A 20,328-nucleotide genomic window follows, 5' to 3' on the forward strand; every position below is an offset into this window, starting at 1 on the left:
TCAGACCAACACATTCATAATTAACTTTCGTTGATCAGCAATCCTTTTTTTTTGGGAGGGAAATCGTCATGATTTATAAAGCATGTTGCTATTTATTGCTCAGTAACAGGTATTTGATACTGTGCGTTGGAAATTTGGTGTTTAATGGAACTTATGCCTAATGCCTATGCACATTTGGTGTCTTCTGTCCATGTGTATTATGTCTATAAGTATGTTAAAACAAAACGAACTCCGGTGAGATATCTCGCAATGGCCCATTAACGAGACACGTGTTGCTAGAAAGTTAGACCTTAGGGGGAGAAGGTAGATTAGGGAGACATTTGAATGACCTATTTCTAGGCATAATTGTAATGTCGAAAATCGATTCTTCGTGATGCAAAACCTGAATTTGCAATGTTTAGTGAGGGTAGGTTAAGTTTAAGTAAGTGTTGAGTGTCATTAAGACTTTTTTAGTGCACAAGTCTATATGGAAATGTCTCCCAATGGTATTAGGCCTATTCCCCTTAAAAATAAATATGTTAATAATGTCGTGGGATTGTAGTAAAGATATGTAGTAAAGTCCATCACAAGTCACAAGTCATGCCACAATTACTGCAGGGCATGAACAATGACAAAGGAATGCAGAGTCCGATCAAATGACTCGAGATGATGATTTGCGATTGACTTGTGATGACTGAACGATGGATGAGATGGCATTGACCATTGAACGGGTAATCATGCTGCACAATGGCTGAAATGACTTCAACGCAGCGACATCCAACATTCGATATGACTATCGAGCTGCGTCGCACAAAGTTTGCCGTTTGTGCTTGCTGTCGGACTTGTCGATGCGACGTACACTGTAGGTCTACACCTTTGCGTGCTGCCTCGTCAGTTCTTGTTCTTTCTCGTTCTTTCACGTTCTATCTCGTTTTGTGTCGTTCTGGTCTCGGTTCCATTCGGACAAATAGACGCTCTATCAAACGTATATTTGCCACTCACGACAGTGAAATGACAAATTACTGAACTTGTCACAGAAATTAAGTGAGAAATCCTTAGGAGATTTAAAATCCTTACTCAACTTATATTATCACCATGATATTTTCTCCTCATCTGCTGGTCAGTTTAAAAAAAAATATTTTGCACTCATGCCACGATCTTTCAAAAAAAACCCCCAAAACACAGACATCCCACCCAGACGGAATTGTGGGGCGATAGCATTGTGTTCCTTTTATCCCTTTTTCTAAAGATCCTCTTCTGGGGTGATGTTTTTCTATTGTTAAAATTGTGGGGTGATGTGACCTGAAAGGACCATCACCCCACAAGTATACTATGGTAAGAACGGAAAAACGGGCTAAGGACATGGTGCATTGTCATTTTTTTATTTACAAGTTTGCAAATCACCTCAATAATGCTGGTACGGGAACACGTGTGGAATAAACTCACACTTTAATTATCATAGCTAATCACTCTACGGCATGCACCTATTATAGATCGCCATGCGGATGTGGACTAATAAGGTTGATCAATGTGCGGGTTGATCATAGGGTGTAACTTACAACAGACTAAGCCATTAACAGCTAACAAACGGGTCCAGCTCAATGCGACTGTTTCTCCCGAAGTGAATGAAATTTGGCTCATATAAACCCTGTAAGTTGGTTTTCATACCCATGGTATAGACCTTGTGTGTAGCAGCCATCTTAGAGGGCAGTGCCTTTGTTTTGCTGGAATGTGCATGAGTGAACCTTTTATGCATTCATTGTTACTGAATCAAGATCAGAATAGATGACCTCTAAGATGGCCGCTACGCATAAGGTAAATATTAAAATATACCCCTTGCATGGTGCGCCCTCACCGAAAGCAGTTTTTGTTATTCAAACTCAGTGACAATGGAAGTACAAACTGCAGAGCAACAAAGATTCCCTCAAGTGTAAAGTCATATCAAGGGGTCTACAAAAGTAGTTCTTACAGAATCAATTATTGGGAGAATTTATTGAAACAGACAAATATACTTTTGAGCTCACTTAAGGGGAACATGTCTTGCGAGCCTTCTAGATCAATGAAGTACCAGTTGCACGATATTGGAACATTACAACATGTAAATCATCCAACAGACCACAATTGCAAACTTACCAGGCTTAAATTCAGTAATTATAAGGTTGGATACAAAAGTGACTGTGTCAATACAATTAGGTCAAATTGCTTGATGACTTTAAAAAAAACCATAACACCTCAATTCATCAAATATTGCAGTTTATGGCCGAGAAATACGACAGGTGAAAGTGCGGAAGTGGCATTTCACAAGCTCGTCGTTAAGTCCGGGAGCCCAGCGGGGTTTATTATAATTGCGAGGGAAATAAGGTTTGAAATGTGGAATATATAGAAGTGACTGACTGAGACATCTGCAAAATGGGATTTCTTAAATGTCACGTGTGGTGCGTTTGGAGGGGTGCATACCTATGTTCCCCAATACCTATGTTTCTCAAAACCAATGTTGCCCGAAATCCTTACCCTATAATAACCCTAACCTTAACCTTAACCCTATGATCCTACGGATTTCGGGGAACATCGGTATTGGGAAACATAGGTATTGGGGAACATCGGGTAGAACCCGTTTGGAGGGGTAGTCCCTTAGGATACCCCCAAAACTCGGTTTATTAATTACTTTGAGTGCAAGCCAACTTTCTTCATTGATCGATATCTTTTTGTACACTGAAAATAATCCATATTTAAGGAGACATTGGGCGCAATGTCTCATTAATAAATCAACTTACTAGCGTTAATTATACCTTCCATAATAATAACGAGTGCAGAGTTAAAACAAGTGTTAACTTGCACCTTACAACGTGCGGGACGAAAATCCGCCCTTTAAATAAGAAAGGGTTAAATGTCACCTGGGTTCGGAACTCCATTATGTTGAGTAACATTCAGTTGTGTATGGATCAACAGTTCATTACAGTGCAGGCGAAACACTGCACATAAGAATATATTTGGTGCAAAGTCTAAATGAAGACGGCCTTTAATTTATAATTAGAGCTTATTTTACAGGTCTTATCGTAATTGGGTTTAAGTGTAAAACAAGTGTCAGTGTGCCCCTTACCCAGTGCATGACCCCAATTCCTCACTTAAAGAAAGTTTTCTGGAGGTGCAATTCCTATACCGTGAAGTAAAGGTCAAAGGTCAGGAGTCTTACAACCGAATTGTGGTTGTCAAATCGAGGCTTTCTTTGTGACATGCGTACGGTGGTGTAAAGTGCACATGGACACTTTAATTCTTTACACTTGCACTCATAATATGATTAAATGTGTAATTAGCACCAGTTAAAGGCCGTCTTAATTAGCCTTAGAATGTCATGTTCTTAGAGTTTTCTTTTCCAGTGATGACCTGTTACATTACATTACTTCACATTACATATATTTCCTTACCCAGGGTATGCCCACAAAAGTTAAAAGCTGCCGCATTGTGAACCTGCATACATTACAAATTATAACATAAACTAAGCAAAGTCAAATTCACAAGGAAAAAGTGCATTGGTGGAACAGACGAGGAACATTACCGCTTACAAATGCAAGTACTTTGGAAATTATTTAGGCCTACATAACAGAAAGCAATATACAAAAGTTCATTTTAAACATACAGGCATAACGCATGGACTGCTGTATTATGGGATGGGCAAAAACCCCACGAATCCCTCGTGGGGAATGCACGGGGAAATTCCCAATCCGGCTCCGAACTCGTAGATCAGCGCATTTTGAACCCTTGGGTTAATGGCAGAAATATCATTGACTGATGGCTTAACGTAGTCTGATTTGCTAGGGAATAACGGTTCTCAGATATTCATGGAAATCATTCCATATTTTAGCATCAATCACAGCGAAACTTGTGGCATAGCATTCCGTTTTGCACTCAACATTATATGGTCTATATAATGGAGTTCATTGACCCCTGGTGCCTTTGACTTTAAGTAGGGATGGCACAACAATGAAACTTTCTTAACTGGCGGATAAGGTTACTGACTGCATGGTGGAAGGTGCACACTGACACCCTTTTACCTCTGCACTCATTATGATTAAAGGCATAATTAACGCTAATTACACCCACCAAATATCTCAGTCTGAAATACTGAAGTCTTTATATCAATTAAAGAAGACACTTGGCGTGTGCTCAAAGTTATGATTAAACTAAGTCTTGAGGGTATCTTAAGGGGCTTCCCCTCCCAACGCACCACACGTGACACTTAGGAAATCCCGTTCAGTCTTTTATATTCCACACTCTAAACATCATGCACTCGATATTATGATTAGACGCGGCTCGGCTCCCGGACCTGTACGACCTATGCTACTAGCCTGCTACATCCATCAAAATTAGATACACATGTAGTAGCACTGTGAACGCGGAAACAATAACAGCATCATAATACGATATGCATGCACCAATGGTCACAAACGCAAAACGCAGGCCCGACAGCAGAAACTAAGGCAATCATTCTCGTAGTTACAAGGCGAATGATTTGTCCAGTTCTGTGGACGAGAGAAGTGGATTTCAATACGTGAGTTTAAATTATTTTTTACGAAATGTTCAATTAATGCTTATGTTCTGAAAACAGTGTGGCGTTACTGGTTGATTGTCATCGGCATCTTTACTGCATCGACGTCTGGACCGTCTTAAAACTACTGGGTTTTCTGAATGAGTTATGACGTCATCAAAATGCCGCCGGGAGGGGATCCCCCCTCCCCCTTTGGATACGCCACTGGCTTGCATCAACTACTCGTTAGGGGGAGGGAAGACATGTGAGGTCTTCTGTGAGAAAACTCCCTTTTCCCACTTTATTTTCTTACACTTTTCAGAAACTAACTTTTAATGATCAGATATACATGAATGTTCTATTTAACTCCACACAGTAGTTCAACATAGAACAGGATATAATGTTTTTCTGCAACTTCCTTTATTTACGCACGTGACACGCATGCGTTTAGCATCACGTTCATTTTGAAGACTTTGAATTTGGTGTCATATTTACATGTATGTGAACAATTTAAGATTTTGGAGAAAATTTATTATTCTCATTATTGTTAAACTTGAAACCATGACTCGTGCCTCGGAAGTATTTTGTGTTATGGTCTGTGACTAAAGAGGGGCGAATAAAAGGCAATTTTGTAGACAAGATGGTGGCCTCGCATGGCATGCATGGCATGACAGCTCATAACCAACATCTCATAGATGAAATATTATCTTCATTAGTAAACTCCCTCATGCCTGTCCACTAGCTGTGATAATTCTGATGACGGCACATAGGGGGTCTCACACAGTGATAAAGCATCCTATATTCCCACGTGGTATGTAAATTGCGACAAGCTTGTGGGAGATAATTATGAAGCAATCCTCCCGGTATACAGCGAATCACTGATGAGAAAGAAATACGGGCTGATGGGTGTACACCGCGCTTTAAAGTAACCGACGAATGAGCATCGCTTTGTTCCGTTGTAAACAACCGTGGTTGCATGTTCTTCACACTTCGCTTTTATCCTAATCATTCGGGATAGAATTATAGTAAGAAACGTCATCACTTCGAAACAAAAGGGCGTGCACACGTCATCAGTAGAGCGTTTGGTGGAGCAGTTTGCGTCTTCTAATGGTCCCTGTACTTTCGACTTCCGTGGGCGACACGTGAGACGCACTGTGTCAAAATGGCAACAGTCGATAAATTATTGACTCCTCATTTCTAATATCAATACTCTGCGGTCAAGATCCATCACGGCAAATCTTAAGGTTGTGGCTTGAAGAATCGGTACAAAAATCATCATCTTCGGTAAATAAAGAAATAAAGTAAGAATACATGAAAACGCTGAAATAGGGAAAACGGTCAAGGAAACGCAGTGCTCAAACCGATGCCTAAAACCAATTCTTAGTATAGTCAATGCTCTTATAACCGTTGAGTTCTAAGCCTCGTGGAAGGCTATTGTAATAAAAGCTCGTGACATCACCAGAAATTAATAAAGATTTATTCAAACATTGACGATTTCAAGGTAATGTATTTGTTGGTGTGCACAGAAGACCTGACGAGTATACAACCGTCTTTGTTAGTTATTATGCAAATTATATTCATGCACTGTCATCTTTCTGAATTTGAATAATCACACACTATTTGAGAGAACAGTTAATGCCATCATTTCCGGTATGAACAATTTCCAAGGTGAAGTGGAGGGTTTTATTGTTGGTTAACGATTAACTGCATCAACAGTAAGCAGGCCAATCATTCCTCAGGCGAAACTGTAAATATTTTTGGCGGGGGCGGGGAAACGATGCGATGTTGAAGTCTGTGCTCTGTAAGTAACAGAATCTTTCCCATGGTGTTTTCCCATGAACCAAAAGTTCCTGAAGCAAATATTACGCAAAAAAAACCATGAATGTTCACATAATATTTTCATAAAAACAAACAGTAAGTGATGGATTACTGTCTGTCTTTTTTGTACGATCTTTTGTAAGTTCTGTTTGTCCATTTTGTCTTAAAAAGGCATTTCTATACAAGACGTTTGTCTTTTGAATATGCCTCCATTATGGCCCGCTTTTTTCATTTGTCCCTTACATAATTACTAATCTTGTAATTTTCATCATGCTACATTAAAAGATCAAGAACACATTATATAACTAAAAACAAAATTCACTTCTTACTCTTATTACTAAAGCTCGTTACTTCGTACTTATTTATTAATATTCCTTTATTCATTATTATTAAAATAAAATACGACATTATGGGATTTAATTTTTTTTTTCTGTTCCAGTGAATGGTATCCCAAAAATATATATAATGTAACTAAATCTGCTTTATCGCAGACCGGGTTTGTGGGAATTCTAGATGCCGAGACATCTGGTTGGTTCAAATTGTTTTCCCAATTTAGTTTCTTTTTATTCGATCGCAGATTATGCCGGAAATCATATCGTCAGTGCATGTTTGCCGTTCGATTCATCAACTAAATGGATTAGAAAATGATGTTGTTATCTTTTGGTTTGGGCCAAAGTTGGACTGCTCATGCAAGCAGATTATAACCCGACCTCTACAAGCCAATAAGATAAGCTCGCATAATATTTTGCTGAGTTACATTATGAACATGAACGCTTCAAAATACATTTATAAATACATCATAAGGACGATATTTAAACATCAGATGTAAAGCATGTCATGAATTGTGGCTGGTTGTTTGTAAAATTAATTTTAAATTAAACAATACAGGTTTGACGTGTATCGACCCAGCCGGCGTTGCCATTATGTACAATATTTGTGACATAAACGGCCGTCGTACGGCATTGATTGAGACAAAGAATAAATTATTCATGGCAAATACAATTTTGGATTTATGAACGGTACTTGTTACATCGTGAGTAGAAAACGACTCGCCCGGCGGCTGTTTACGGAGTGACAGCTGCAGACGACATCACGTCTAAAGTTGACCCGAGGCAAACATACCCGTGTCAACTCATCCATGCTGTCACATTTAACCTTTTCGTCTGGAAAAAAAAGTTCACAATTCTCCCTAGTCAAAATTAATATTTTTGGTTTGGACCGAGCAACCATTCCTTTCGATCAGATCCGTTCCGTATCCTTTTGGCGTCCAAGAAATGCCTATTCAGAATTTTTTTTATAGCATACAAGGTTGAAGGGGGACAAAAGAAAACATAGGACAGTAGGCCAACATTCTGTCTGGTTTCACAAATGATATAATGGAATTGCGGATGCATTAAATGTAGAACACAGCGACCTTCCAACGTTGTTGTGATGGAGTGGGAGTATTTAAAGGACGGATTTATTTTCGTCATAGCTAAGAACGGTAATGGTCGACCTCACATGTACGGTTCCGCCAAGCGAGCCAGCTATTAATTTGAGGAAAATATCTACCGATTGTTTCCGCCCGGGGCCGGTCGACGATCCAGCGCGCGCGTGGTCGACCGCTAACCACGCGCCTCACCAGCCATTCATGAATGCGATCACGTGGGCGGCGCGCTCCACAGACTCTGATTGGCTGACGTCAGACGTCGGTGTGACGTCAGATATTACGATGGTTTGTAATCCTGTTTGCGAGCTGCATTTTTCTCCCGTACGGGTTGAACCAGTCACTTGAACCAGATCATTCTCGCTTGACGGACGCACGTTTCTCCTACACGGCACGCGTCGGAGGCACGCGCTTGCATCTTTTTCCTCCTTTTCACCCGTTTCTGTTATTTCATCACAACACGCGGCAGCTTACAGGCGAGCTGTCATCCTCGCTGTTGGATCTTTCTTTACTCCGGCCGATTTGATATTCACATTGATATATATCTATTTCTCTCTACCGTGTTGCAGTCATTTCAAGACTGGTGGATGATAGGGGTGCATCATCTTACCATCGAACACCTGCTAAACACCTGCTGGATCTAGCAGACGAGTATTCAGGTATGTACGCTTACGATCAATCTCCATGTATTCCGATTCAAGTAGGATTTCCATCAAGCCTCACTGATTATAAGTATGTAAAAAAAAATCCACATTTCCACACAAAATTGTTTTCTAGTAAGCCTAGGAATGATACACGAAGTGTGTAAGTACAGAAAATACTGCATTTTGTTGTGTTATGGGTTGTGTTTACGACTGAGTGAGTTACATGGAATATGCGATTTCCAACGGTTCAATTCTACAGCGCGTGGTTGTAAATACTCACAGCCCGCGGTCGGCATGTATGTACATCCATAATACGTTACCCAGTAATCCAAGGCTCCCACTTGCCGCTTGAAATGCCGTCAATATGCAGCGAGCTTTGGTCGATCGAAGACCGGGTCTTTTTTTTGGCGCGCGCGGAGAAATAGCAAGGATGCGGCCATCAAGTGGAATCAAATGTCACGCTTGATCAGTGTGGATTTTCTTGCGACTTCCACTACCGCATTTCTAGCGCGACCTTTCAAACATTGACTAAAAGGTAAAAAAAAAGGAGAAAACTCAAGTGTTTTTGCGTAGCTCGATGTGAGGATAAAGTTACAAGTCACTTTTTTCTTTTTAAATATTAACCTGAAATTTAGTCCCTTCGTCTACGCTTTTCAACACGTATTTTTCTCGACTCGGACTCTGTTGATAATTATCCGTGTCACATTTCTAAGTTGCAATTTTGCTACTTCCTTTTACGCACTGACGGACGAGAAATTCTCAAGTGCTTTTAAGGTTTCGGCGAAGATGAAATATCCGACTTGTGTCGCAGACTACTTGTCGCACCAGCAGGACCGTTAAATATTAACAAGATTCATGATATTGGAATAGCATCCATTTTGTCTGAATTCGGATTGAAAAAAAAGTGCTCTGTTCTAATAACCCAATGTCGCTCTGGGGCTGTAATCTTGAATGTGAACAGAATATTTTTTTCTGCTAACGCTCCCAATTTTTGTCATGTATTTGTACTGGGGAAAACATAGACGAATAGCAGAATTTCATGACAGAGTTTGGTTCATTTCCATCACATCTATTTCAGTGCATTAAATCATTAATCATGATTCATATGTATATTTAAAAACATTTCAAGGAATCCGTTAATGTATCGTATTAAAGTATTGACAATTTCCTGGTTTAATTCAGTTTGCGTTTGTTTTGGGTGATTTGACAAGTTTACATTAATGCCTCTGTACACGTGTGCAGCTGAAATGTCATGAATCTTCAGGCTGATTTGTTTTCAGAGAAACATTCTCTGGTATTGTTCAGCGATATCTGGAAGTAATAATTTGTGAATTGCGTGAATTTTTAACGAGCCCCCAGCTTTGTGCGTATCTTTCTTCGCGGAATTACACCGGTAAAGGTGGAAGATGTTGTCACGCGCGTGCGAGTTTAAATTAGATCGGCCTCTCACTTGAATGATATATTTTTTAACGGGTGTTGGTCAGGAGGTGTGGGTAATGAGGGAGTCTATCTAGGCCAGAAGGAGCGAACAAGACTCTTGTCATGAGCGGAAACTGCTGGGCTCATTTCAGACGCTCCATAAGGCCCATCAAGTGTCTTCTAGTGCGGGATGCGCAGCCATTAGTCGGCGTTGCCGAGCTGCAGGCGGGAGGGCAGACTAATTTTATTCATGGATTCATTGCCCTCAGAAAATTACTCTTGGTTAGCAGGCCCACCTCGGCCAGTTAGGGGCAATTACGGGTCTCCTAGCAGACCCTTAGGCAATAGGCACGACTGGTGTAGGGGGTTGACTCACCGCCTGTGGCCAACTCAGTCGAATTAACCTCCGTTTGGCTGCATGTTGGGAGATGCTGTGGTGGTTTTAATTACACGTTGTGACATTCTGTCTTGTTTTTCTCCCCCGATCACTCCCTGCGTGTTACAGTTGTAAACTAGCTTCATCATGTCTTGGAGTCAACTGGAGGAGGAGTTTCACTCCCATGAAGGTTTGGAGGCGTGGTCAGCAGCTATGGAGCAGCAAGCAGCCGCCAACGAGAGACATCGGGTGCAGAAGCGGCAGTTACACCGCACCAACTCGGTAGAGGAAGGGTCCAATGATGGCTCAGCGGAGGGGGAATCATCTACAGGATCCATTGCTGAAGAACCACAGAGTATAATCAAACGCGCCAAGACGACCCGTAAGACAGGTGGTAGCAGACGCAGGAAAAGCGGCAACGCTCGGGAAAGGAACATTCGACGTCTGGAGAGCAACGAGAGAGAGCGCATGCGCATGCATTCACTAAACGACGCCTTTCAGGATCTGAGGAACACCATACCCCACGTGACCTGCCAGAGAAAACTCTCCAAGATCGAGACACTGACACTGGCCAAGAACTACATCGAGGCTCTGTCAGATACCGTGGTCAAGCTCAAGTCAGATCTAGATGACATACAGTCCCTGTACGGCCTGAGCAGTAGCAAAGACGTGGATTCTAACATGAACCTTGTCGGTAACAAGAAAGATCTCTTGGACGCTGCAGTCGACATGGAGGATATGCAGCTGAAATTCTAACAGGAGTCTTGCTCATCGTGGATTGGAACATGGAAAGTCCGTCTCGAATCGGAACCTTAAACGTCCAGCCTACGTTAATTGGATCTATATTATTGACCGAACACCTGACGAGAGGATTCTCCTCGGCGCATCAGGACAAGTCGCCCGCGGGTTGGTAGCCCTAAGTTGTGTCAGGTCATGCATTGGCTCGTCTTGCCTTGTGATGTCAATGCTCTGAGCGGTTTAACAAAATAAGACCTGCCTGTCAAACAAGTGACATTTACTCGCTGTCAGACTATGCAGAGGGAAAACAACAGGACAGGTAGCTGAGGTGATGACGATACTCAGGTGTCGACTACTCTTCCAGAATTGCCAGCCTCGAGTGGTGAGATGAAAAGGACGTATGCCTCAGAAACCGGCAGAGTCGAGGTTCTACGCCGGACTGTGAAATTGTTAGACGTTTCCTCAAACTCTTCTTTTTTTGTGCTTGAGGAAGTGATGAAATAGACTTATATTTTTGCAATGAAAATGAAGACACAGGTGGATGCTGTTGAGAGGACAATGCTGAACGCCTATATAAGAAAATGATTTTGAGATAATTGGTTATGAACAATACCACCTGTTGATTCACCTCCCTTCCGCCCTACCATGAATTATCTGCTAATCTGTGAATTTTCTTCGTGATCCTCACTGTATTTGTCAAAACCGTACTTTGGAACAAGGGCGCATGCGCTCTCATTGCTCACAAGGAGGCGAACCGACGACTGTTTCCGGTGTCGCCAAAGGCATAAAACCAATTCCCGCGCATCTCCTACGTCTTCTTTAATCCTTCAGCGAGGTAGTATTTTTCTTCTTCTCCTTTCATCGTTCGCTCGAGATCGGCCGGGTGCATTTTATCGCCTTTGTGAATGCGACCCTCCGCCCAAGCTCCTTGTGTGCGCTTGTCTCACCTTACTGCGCCTGGGGGTAAATGACGAGCGAGCAATGGAGAAAAAAAACACCGGCATGAGGAACGTGTCAGGATCGACGTGCAGGTTGAAGACTGGGACAACACTTACCGATTCCTCCTTTCGGTGAAACAACCATATTCACCTTGTTGTTTTTGAAAATAGAATTGGTTAAGTAAAGCAGAACACGCAATCTCACATAACGTTAATTGTTATCTTAAGACTTTATTTTATTGTGTGGTATTTTTTTTTATATGTATATATTACAAAGAATCACGTGGGTCGGGTGCATTACTAATGTGATGTGTAAGGTCTTCGGAGCCATTCTAAACACGGATCAAATGCGTCAGCCGTCACTTCGGCGCACTAAAGGCATTGATCATATCAGACGAGGCAAGTGCTGTCTTGCATTATGCCCATAAAATATGGTGTGATAAAATGCGTGCACCACTGCGCAAAGCTTCTATCTGACAAGCCTGGGTTATCCTTCTCCGTAAAATACAAGCTTTTACTGGCAGCACGTTCCAGGTAGTCATTTTGTTTCATACTGTCTTGCGATCAGGCTATTATAAAGGACAATAGATTAAGTATTTTAATGGTTATTTTCCACTTTGCTGGAGAGCGCTTGTCTATTAGCTACAGGCGCACAACACAGTTCCTATATTCGTCTGCAATTGAAATCGGTAAATGTCATTTAAATTTATGAACTGACATGCAAATGTGAATCGAATTTATGTTAAAAACCAGCTTTAAACTCTTTTGTCCTTGAAGGAAATTTATTCCACTTTTTTTACAAGTGCACTTTAATTTCTTTGATTTGACACAGAGCGTTATGATTTTGCTGTCAATTTGAAAAAAAATTCAGTAATTTAAACAATTATCGGAAAACGCTGCATTGATAAAAGCCGATTTGGCATTGATTTTGGCCGCGTGGCTTGCGCATCAGGTGTAAATTGATCACGTGATTCGGTTGGGCCAAGACTTCTAGTAAATAAATGATTGAATAATGGTATAACGATGTCTTCCTTTTGACTAATGGTGAGCTCACCCTGCGCATTTGCATTAAAAAGAAGAAGAAAAAAAGCTGTTTACTTGACATGGACCAAAATAAATATTTGTCTCACGATAATCATATCGATGCATTTTTGTTTCTGTTGAATCCACTCAAAAGTAGATCGTGTATATTTGTAGCCTGCGTGTTGTTTCATGGCTTCTACATTGATAGCGTGCATACAGCCTGTTTTGGTTTTTTGCTTCTAATTCGTCGGTCTTAGATAGGTCTATTATTGTTATTTCCGGAACATGTTTTTGTTTTTAGACAATTGAGCGATAAGAGTTGCATTATCTTACATATGGATTATTGTTTTGAAATAAGTCAATTCTCTGATTGCGTCAATAGCATTAGAAATGCTTGCACATTACCTTGTAAAGTTAGTGCCTTTAATTGAAGAGTGCGTTATAATGCATATTAAGGTATCATATATAGTGTATTGTGTAGTGCCTGCAGTGTACACAATTTGGTTTGTACGCAGCACAGACAGGTGAATCATAGTAGTCATTTAGACAGAAATATTGACAAGGACATGTATGTGACGAACATGTCAAATGGTTTTACATAGGCGAGAAATATTGATTTTTTCAATTGCTTTGATGATAAAAAGTAACCAAATCCAGTTGCTGCAGTTTTATCATGCATCAAATGAAGGTGATTCGTTTATTATTAAAAAAAAATTACATCTATTTGGAGGTCACATGTTTTGGCCATTTTAGTTGTAAAGGTCGCTCAAGGCACTTAAAAGGTGGTCATCAACGTGAATTGGATCAAGCGGACGGATGGTCAGCTAAATACACTGCCCCGTTAATATAGACCACCATCAGCGTTATTAATTTCATTCATAATTTCCCTTCCAAGCGCCGTGCGCGCGTGGCCTTTGGACCGCCTATAGTTTAACCATCTGACGATTCGCACAGTCTTTATTATAATAGCATTGTAGTTCAAACAGATTCAGGGTAGATAGAGAAAATATCAGTAGATAGGTGTACAGAGAATAAGAAATAAACAACCACACAGCGAGTTTTCTTTTTGCGAGGGAGGCCAAGTAATGGTAACACGAATGAGACACGTTCCCAAAGTAAAATTATTTCAGTAATTGAACTCCCTTGTTGTTATTATTTATTTACGTTTTGCTTCGTTTCTTCGCATTTTTTGTTATAAATTCAGAATTGATTATTCTCACCCACGTGTTGATAACAAATTGCCTTAGATTAAGCTCAGTTGTAGTGGTTAAAAAACTTGAAACTGTGTATTGCTTGAAATATAATACTTCCACAACGTAATTCAGGGCTGCACATAGCCTTATAAACCAGTAGTATAGAAAGTAAACTAATATATCATTATGGAATAATGTAAATGATTTTAAAGTACGTAATATAATTTCGTAAATATATACATAAATATATATTTATTTATATATTTATTGATATATATCCAGTAAGAGAGATATAAATAATATGCCGACTGTATTCTTTGTTAATGGAATGGGGGGGGGGGGTATAAGCTTAGTTAAAAAAAATTATGAATATTATACATAAAATGGCTTTGCATAACCACAAACAGATATAGTTCAAAAACAAATAGTTTCATGTAGTTCATGTAAACAATTTCGAGTAAACGGAAAGCAGGCCAATTTTCTCGGAGTCACACATGCTGTTAGAAAATTGTCGGCTAAAATTTGGATTCGTGGAAAAAAAGTTCGCATCGTTGGCACGGTAAACCCTGATTTTTTTTTGTGACAAACTGTACCTGTTTTAGTAGTGACCGGTTTTAAACGCACTTGGACAAACAACAATACGAGCTATTACAATATATTAAATTCAGTGGTGTTCTTGATGAAATTGATCCTAACAACCTATGATTATTAATTTGTAGCCATGCCGTCCATGATATTAATATAGAGAGTACGAGGTGTTCTAATATGTTGCTCTCCTAAATTAAGGAGCCATCTCCGATAGGCCTATACAGCTGCATTTTTAAAGCATAATTCCTTTAAAAAAATAAAAATAGAATATACAATAATAATAAAAATTTGTATGTAAATTAATAATATTAAAAGGTATTTAAAAAACTGTCGAAGTCAACATTTCCTTTCAGGAATTAAACAAGTAAATTCCATGGTAATTGTGGCAAGGCCCATCTGTAAGATAGTCAAGTGTTTCTCGTTTGTCGTCGCCTATCAGAATTGATTTCCCTTAATGATTAAGACTTGTCCAATCTTGTTTCACTTACACTATTACATCTTCAACTGGCGAAGGAAGACCTTGGCCATGGACTCTTGCCATTCCTTTAAATAATTCAAGATGAATTTGCTGCAACAAAGGCGAATCTTCGCTTATGAGATAAGAAGGCATAGGCTTATCCGCCCAGAATTTTAATTGAATACACCCATGGCACTTCGTTATTTGTGTATTAACAAGGGCTGGTTACTCCGTACAGTAGCTGCCTCAATGCTTCGCCAAAATTGAGCTGTCCCTATGAGTGGACGTGTTTCCAGATTGGTTTACACTAACTGTTTAATTTAGGAGAAAAACTAATTAAAAATGTCTATAGAAACAAACGGTGATAACTTAAGCGCATCCATGGGTGAATTTTCGACTACATAATGAGATTTCCCTACAATGATCTAATTATAATACTGATATTGTCTGGCAAATTGCTGTACCGACCTTCAAAGCCAACAAGACTGGTGTATGCTAAAAAAAGGATTATATTTCACAGAATAGTTGAAACAGGACACTGCGCTATTCCTACCGTAAAATGAAACCGAGTGTCGTGGAAACTTGACTTTGTTACCGGATGTTCGTCGCTACTGAACTCTCTCTCTGCGACGAGCTGAATACGGAAATATTAATATCTTATCCTTGATCCGTTTTCAAGAAATAGATGTTAAAACATTATGGTAAATTTATTTTTGTCAACGTAAATTATACCGAATGCAAAACAAACTGACAGAGATGTTGACCAAGATGTGCATTGTTGTAATTAAAAGCGAGCTATTTAAAGAAAAAAGAGACAGCGTTGTAGTGAATTTCACACACAAATCCGGCGACCTTGAGGTGGTTCTTAAAAATAATTTGAGGTGGGCGTGTTTTATACGTAACGCTATTGGTTAGAAAGAGCATTGGCTATCGACGTACGACCCGCGTGCCAGCATGGAGCCATCGCTGTATTGTCTAGTATTTGTGGCTGCATGCTGGAGAAAACTTTGGAGAAAACTGCCCAATTTGTTGTAGTGATGAATCTTAATTTCATTTCGTCACAGTACGATTTGACATTCAAACTATAAAAAACACCTGTTTTAAATCATTGAGCATGTCTATGTAATGGGTAGTTGGGTAATTTATAAATTAATTAATTATGATTTTTTTTATTCAAAAGTTCTCTCAAGAAACAATTGATATCTTCTTGAAAACGACCGAATGTCAGATGAAACCATTTTTTTTACCAAGTAATGTTTTGTTATTTATTTTCAGTCAGATTTGTTTTCAGATAATTACTGATGATGTGACATGCATGAATTCAAATGTGACGTGTGAATTATTGGAAGTATTATGATAATACATGAAGATCATGGGTTGTATCGTCTCGAGAAGCTTTTGCGTCTTTTGGAACCTGAATTATCACTCCGGGAAGTCAGTATTAATGACAATTGGTTAGTCTTATATAAGGTAGAACTGCGTTTTTTTGTTGCCTTCACAGTGAACACAAAATGACCTATCCTTCTCTATCAGCTATACTCAAAAGCTTTCATCCACCAATCAGTGTTCAAGAATCACTGCTGGAAGCAAAGTGATTCCTTCGACATCTAGTAGTTAATCTGTTGTTTTTCTTAATTATTTTTGTTTTTAAATTAATGTATTTGTAATTTATGTTGATTTATTTCAGTCATACGTTTGTTCATAGGTCAAATTTTATTGTTCAATTTAAATCGGGAGTATGAAGCGAGGAATTCATGCATGAAAGGGAAAAGACTTTTCCACAAACGCGCAACAAAAACAAATTGATGTTTGCGCTTGTGGACAAAACGTGTCTATATCTCCCTCTGCCCTATTCCTTCTGTCTGTGGTCCGAAGTATCAAAACACAGTGTAATTTAATAAATTCATTATTATGGTCAGGAGGATGATTCTATGTCACAAATATTGTTTCGATTAGATTATCAACCGAACATTCCGCTGTAAATTGAATGGAACAGTCCTTGATCATGATATGGAGTAGTAATAATATTCTACAACTATTTCTTAAAGTCTTTGTGTAACCTTGTGATCCTTCTAATGTAGTCTGATGTGTTTTTCCCTTTTAATTGAAACAAGAAGCTACCAAGTTCCTTGGACCTTTTGGTGAAATGATAATAATTATTTTTTCCCCACTAAAACCATTGATTGAAAACGCTCACCCGAGCACGGAATAATGTTTACTTGGCAATGTTCAATCAATTATTGCATAGAAAGCAACAAAATACAACATTTATTTTGCTCAGAGCCAATAGACACCAATTTGTGGGGATTCATTTTTTTTTCAAGAGTTTGTAAAAATAAAGGAAAGAAAGTCAGCTTTCGAATCCGAAAAGCCTTGATGCCCAAGATAGAAACCTTGGTCTTGCAAACTGATGACTGCATTGGGAGCTTTGCGTGCTGTCCATGCAACATATGCCTAAAGAGTAAACACGCAGATAACATGATGTCAAGCAACAGAACAAACAACAAAATAACTTACGATTTTGAAGGGTAAAGATTAGGACATGCAGCTGGCCTAATATTTCTTGCTTTCATATTACTAAAATCATTTACATAAACTAGCATTATTTGGTGGTGAAACGAGCAAGAGCCTACGCCAAGAGTTGGACCACAACTTTCAGAGTTTGGTATCGAAAAGAAAGCAAAAATCTTGATAATTATTAACGTAAACGTCCCTAAATGAAATTTGTATAATGTAAATTTGCAAATTATTATAATTTCTTGGGGACTTTTTCCCTGCTTAGGAATACGCCGTTAAGGTTCAACGCCAGAGGTTCTATATTTAATGGCGTTTCGAAAACGGAAGAAAAAGTTCTCTTCTCTCTCAAAAAAAACCCCAAAAGCCCCCAAAACAACAACAAAACAAAAAACAACGCTGTGATAAAATTCAAAATTCCAAAATTCCATGAATATCACCAAAGACCTATACTTGTCTCCCAAGCCAAGCCCAGCCCCCTTTTTTAGGTCAATCACCAAACCAAGAATGCATACCAGTAAATATAATTTTGTTCACACGTTGTAAACCATTTTGACACACAGCGCGGAAAAAAAATCAATTACAATAAAATCATAAGTGCGGTAATTAGACGTCGACATGCATTTCGTGGGGAAAAACATTAAAGGGACGCTGCAATGCACATTTCCTTTTTGACAATTAAATTCTTTTTTTCTTCATGTAAAGAGATGTAACCCAACCATTATTACGACTCGCCTCCATTAAAAGACGATCAACGAACGATGTTCAATTATGACGTTTGTCTAGTAAACTCTCCAATCTTTGGATGTGACTAGATTGTCAATTCCCCACCATGACCACGAACAGATGAACATGTTGTAGGCCTAAGGGAGTGATTTATGACGTCTGGATTTGTGGGAGAACAGTGGCCAATAGCATGAAGCTGAGAGAACTCAGAAATTTATTTGGAAAGCACAGAATAGTTTAATCAGCAAAACAACAGCTACCATTCAAAACATTCCTACGATCAACCGGTTCTTTTCAGAAACACACATCTTCTCAAAAGAGATGTCCAAATGTTATTACAGCAAACCTACAGTTCATACCACCACCATGCAAAGTTTCAAATCTTACTTACAACATTTATGCTTAGCAAGAAATTTGGGCTTGGAAATATTTCTGCTAAGCACGATGTTGCTTCAAAATGAACATTCTAGCCTGTGGTTCTTGGGTCGCTGCTAACCTGAAAACGTGACGGAAGGCCATTTGCTTATCCCCCAAAAGGAAGCTGGGTTCTTCTACAATTTGCCATTGCAATTTTCCCCGACTATCAGAACCATAACGAAAGCGTGCAGTTGTTAGATGTTTGTTACTCTGCAGTTATGTAGGCCTACCAGTCTCAATCCAGCCACCACAATGAGCGCGTTTCTTTGCAAACACGCTGTTGTGTGTGGTAAATTTAGACAGCTGTACACACCTCATGTTTGAGAAATTGTTTTCGAATCGGTCACCCAAATATCAAGTTTGCGTTCAGTGCTTAAAACAATGAACACGAACAGGAAGAGATACAGTTGTTTGCATTTCTGTATTTTGTCAATCCTTATTTCGTTTCTGGAGGTTAATGGAATTAAAAAAAGACTCCTCGTAGTACTGATACAATGGTGTTGTTTAATAGTATGTTTTGTTCTCGTAAATTCGAGTTCTGTTTTTCACCAAATCGTGTTTTCTTTTGTCGAACTCTTCAATTACCTTTTGGTCTGCTAATTTCACCAGACTTACAAATTTTCAAATTTTGTAAGAGGGAAGATATGCACATTGCCCACAGTGTACCCGATGAAATAGCAACGCAAAATGGTGAAAAGACGATTTCTTTTCTGTACCACATACGTACAATTCTAGTTTCTATGGTCCCCATTTTAGAAAACCAACTGTTCGTGCACATCGTTTTGTTCAGCTATAGCATGTAAGCTTGTTCGTAACGCCAGTCGTTAATGTACCATCTTGTCGTTTCACTTCAGTTGCAATCCTTACGACTGTCTGTGTTAAGTGAAGCGTAACGCTTCCTGACAATAGGCTTAGACATGTATTTTTAGATCTTTAACAGACGTTGCGGAATATCATGTAACAAAATATCCCACCGTTTGCAGTTTCTATAGAGTGTGCCAAAAAGTGCAACATTCAGTAAAACAAACAACTAAAATTGTTAAATGTTTTCTACTTCAATTAAATTATATATTACATTAAAGCCTGACTATTTCCCAATCCACTCCTTTTTACCCCATACCATTTAGGTTCTGTAGATCCAGAAATACAATCAATTAAGTGAAAAGGTGTCTATTTCACTTCGGCACTCTCACCTGTGATGTCACCAACTTCAATGCCTATTAATTAATTCAGCATGTCCAGGTGAGAGTAACACACTAAAGTTTACACCCTTTTACTTAAATTCAACACTTAGCTCAATTCTGGTTGTAATGCAGAACAATTATACTCCTGTTTCGTCTCGTTTAGTTCGTATGGTGATAAAGCAGGATCTGAAGTCTTATAAATGGACAGTGTAGTCTTATTTCCGTATTTCCAAGTTGTATGAATGTCTTTCTGTACATAATAATTGTTTGAACACTCATGGTTCTGTGTAGACCTGTGCGACAAATGTACATTGTACATATACGATTACGTGAGCTCCCTAAAAATAACACTTGTCCTATCGT

The 20,328-nt window shown here is 39.2% G+C and overlaps 1 protein-coding gene across 2 annotated transcripts in view; it reads left to right on the forward strand.

Moving 5' to 3' along the window:
• LOC119737421 (protein dimmed-like) overlaps positions 1-17,171 on the forward strand; it is a 31,457-nt gene extending 14,286 nt beyond the window's left edge. Inside the window, exons 1-3 of one of the 2 annotated variants that reach the window (XM_038211759.1) lie at positions 4,278-4,528; positions 8,318-8,407; positions 10,317-17,171. In XM_038211759.1, coding sequence (XP_038067687.1) covers positions 10,335-10,943 — 609 coding nt within the window. In that variant the 5' untranslated portion in view covers positions 4,278-4,528; positions 8,318-8,407; positions 10,317-10,334 and the 3' untranslated portion in view covers positions 10,944-17,171. Of the gene's footprint in view, positions 1-4,277; positions 4,529-8,317; positions 8,408-10,316 lie in introns of those variants that run through there. The other variant, XM_038211761.1, reaches the window with a different exon arrangement.
• Positions 17,172-20,328: the final 3,157 nt, after the last annotated feature.

Source organism: Patiria miniata, unplaced genomic scaffold (assembly GCF_015706575.1).
Source record: "Patiria miniata isolate m_02_andy unplaced genomic scaffold, ASM1570657v1 HiC_scaffold_3, whole genome shotgun sequence".
NCBI lineage: Eukaryota > Metazoa > Echinodermata > Asteroidea > Valvatida > Asterinidae > Patiria > Patiria miniata.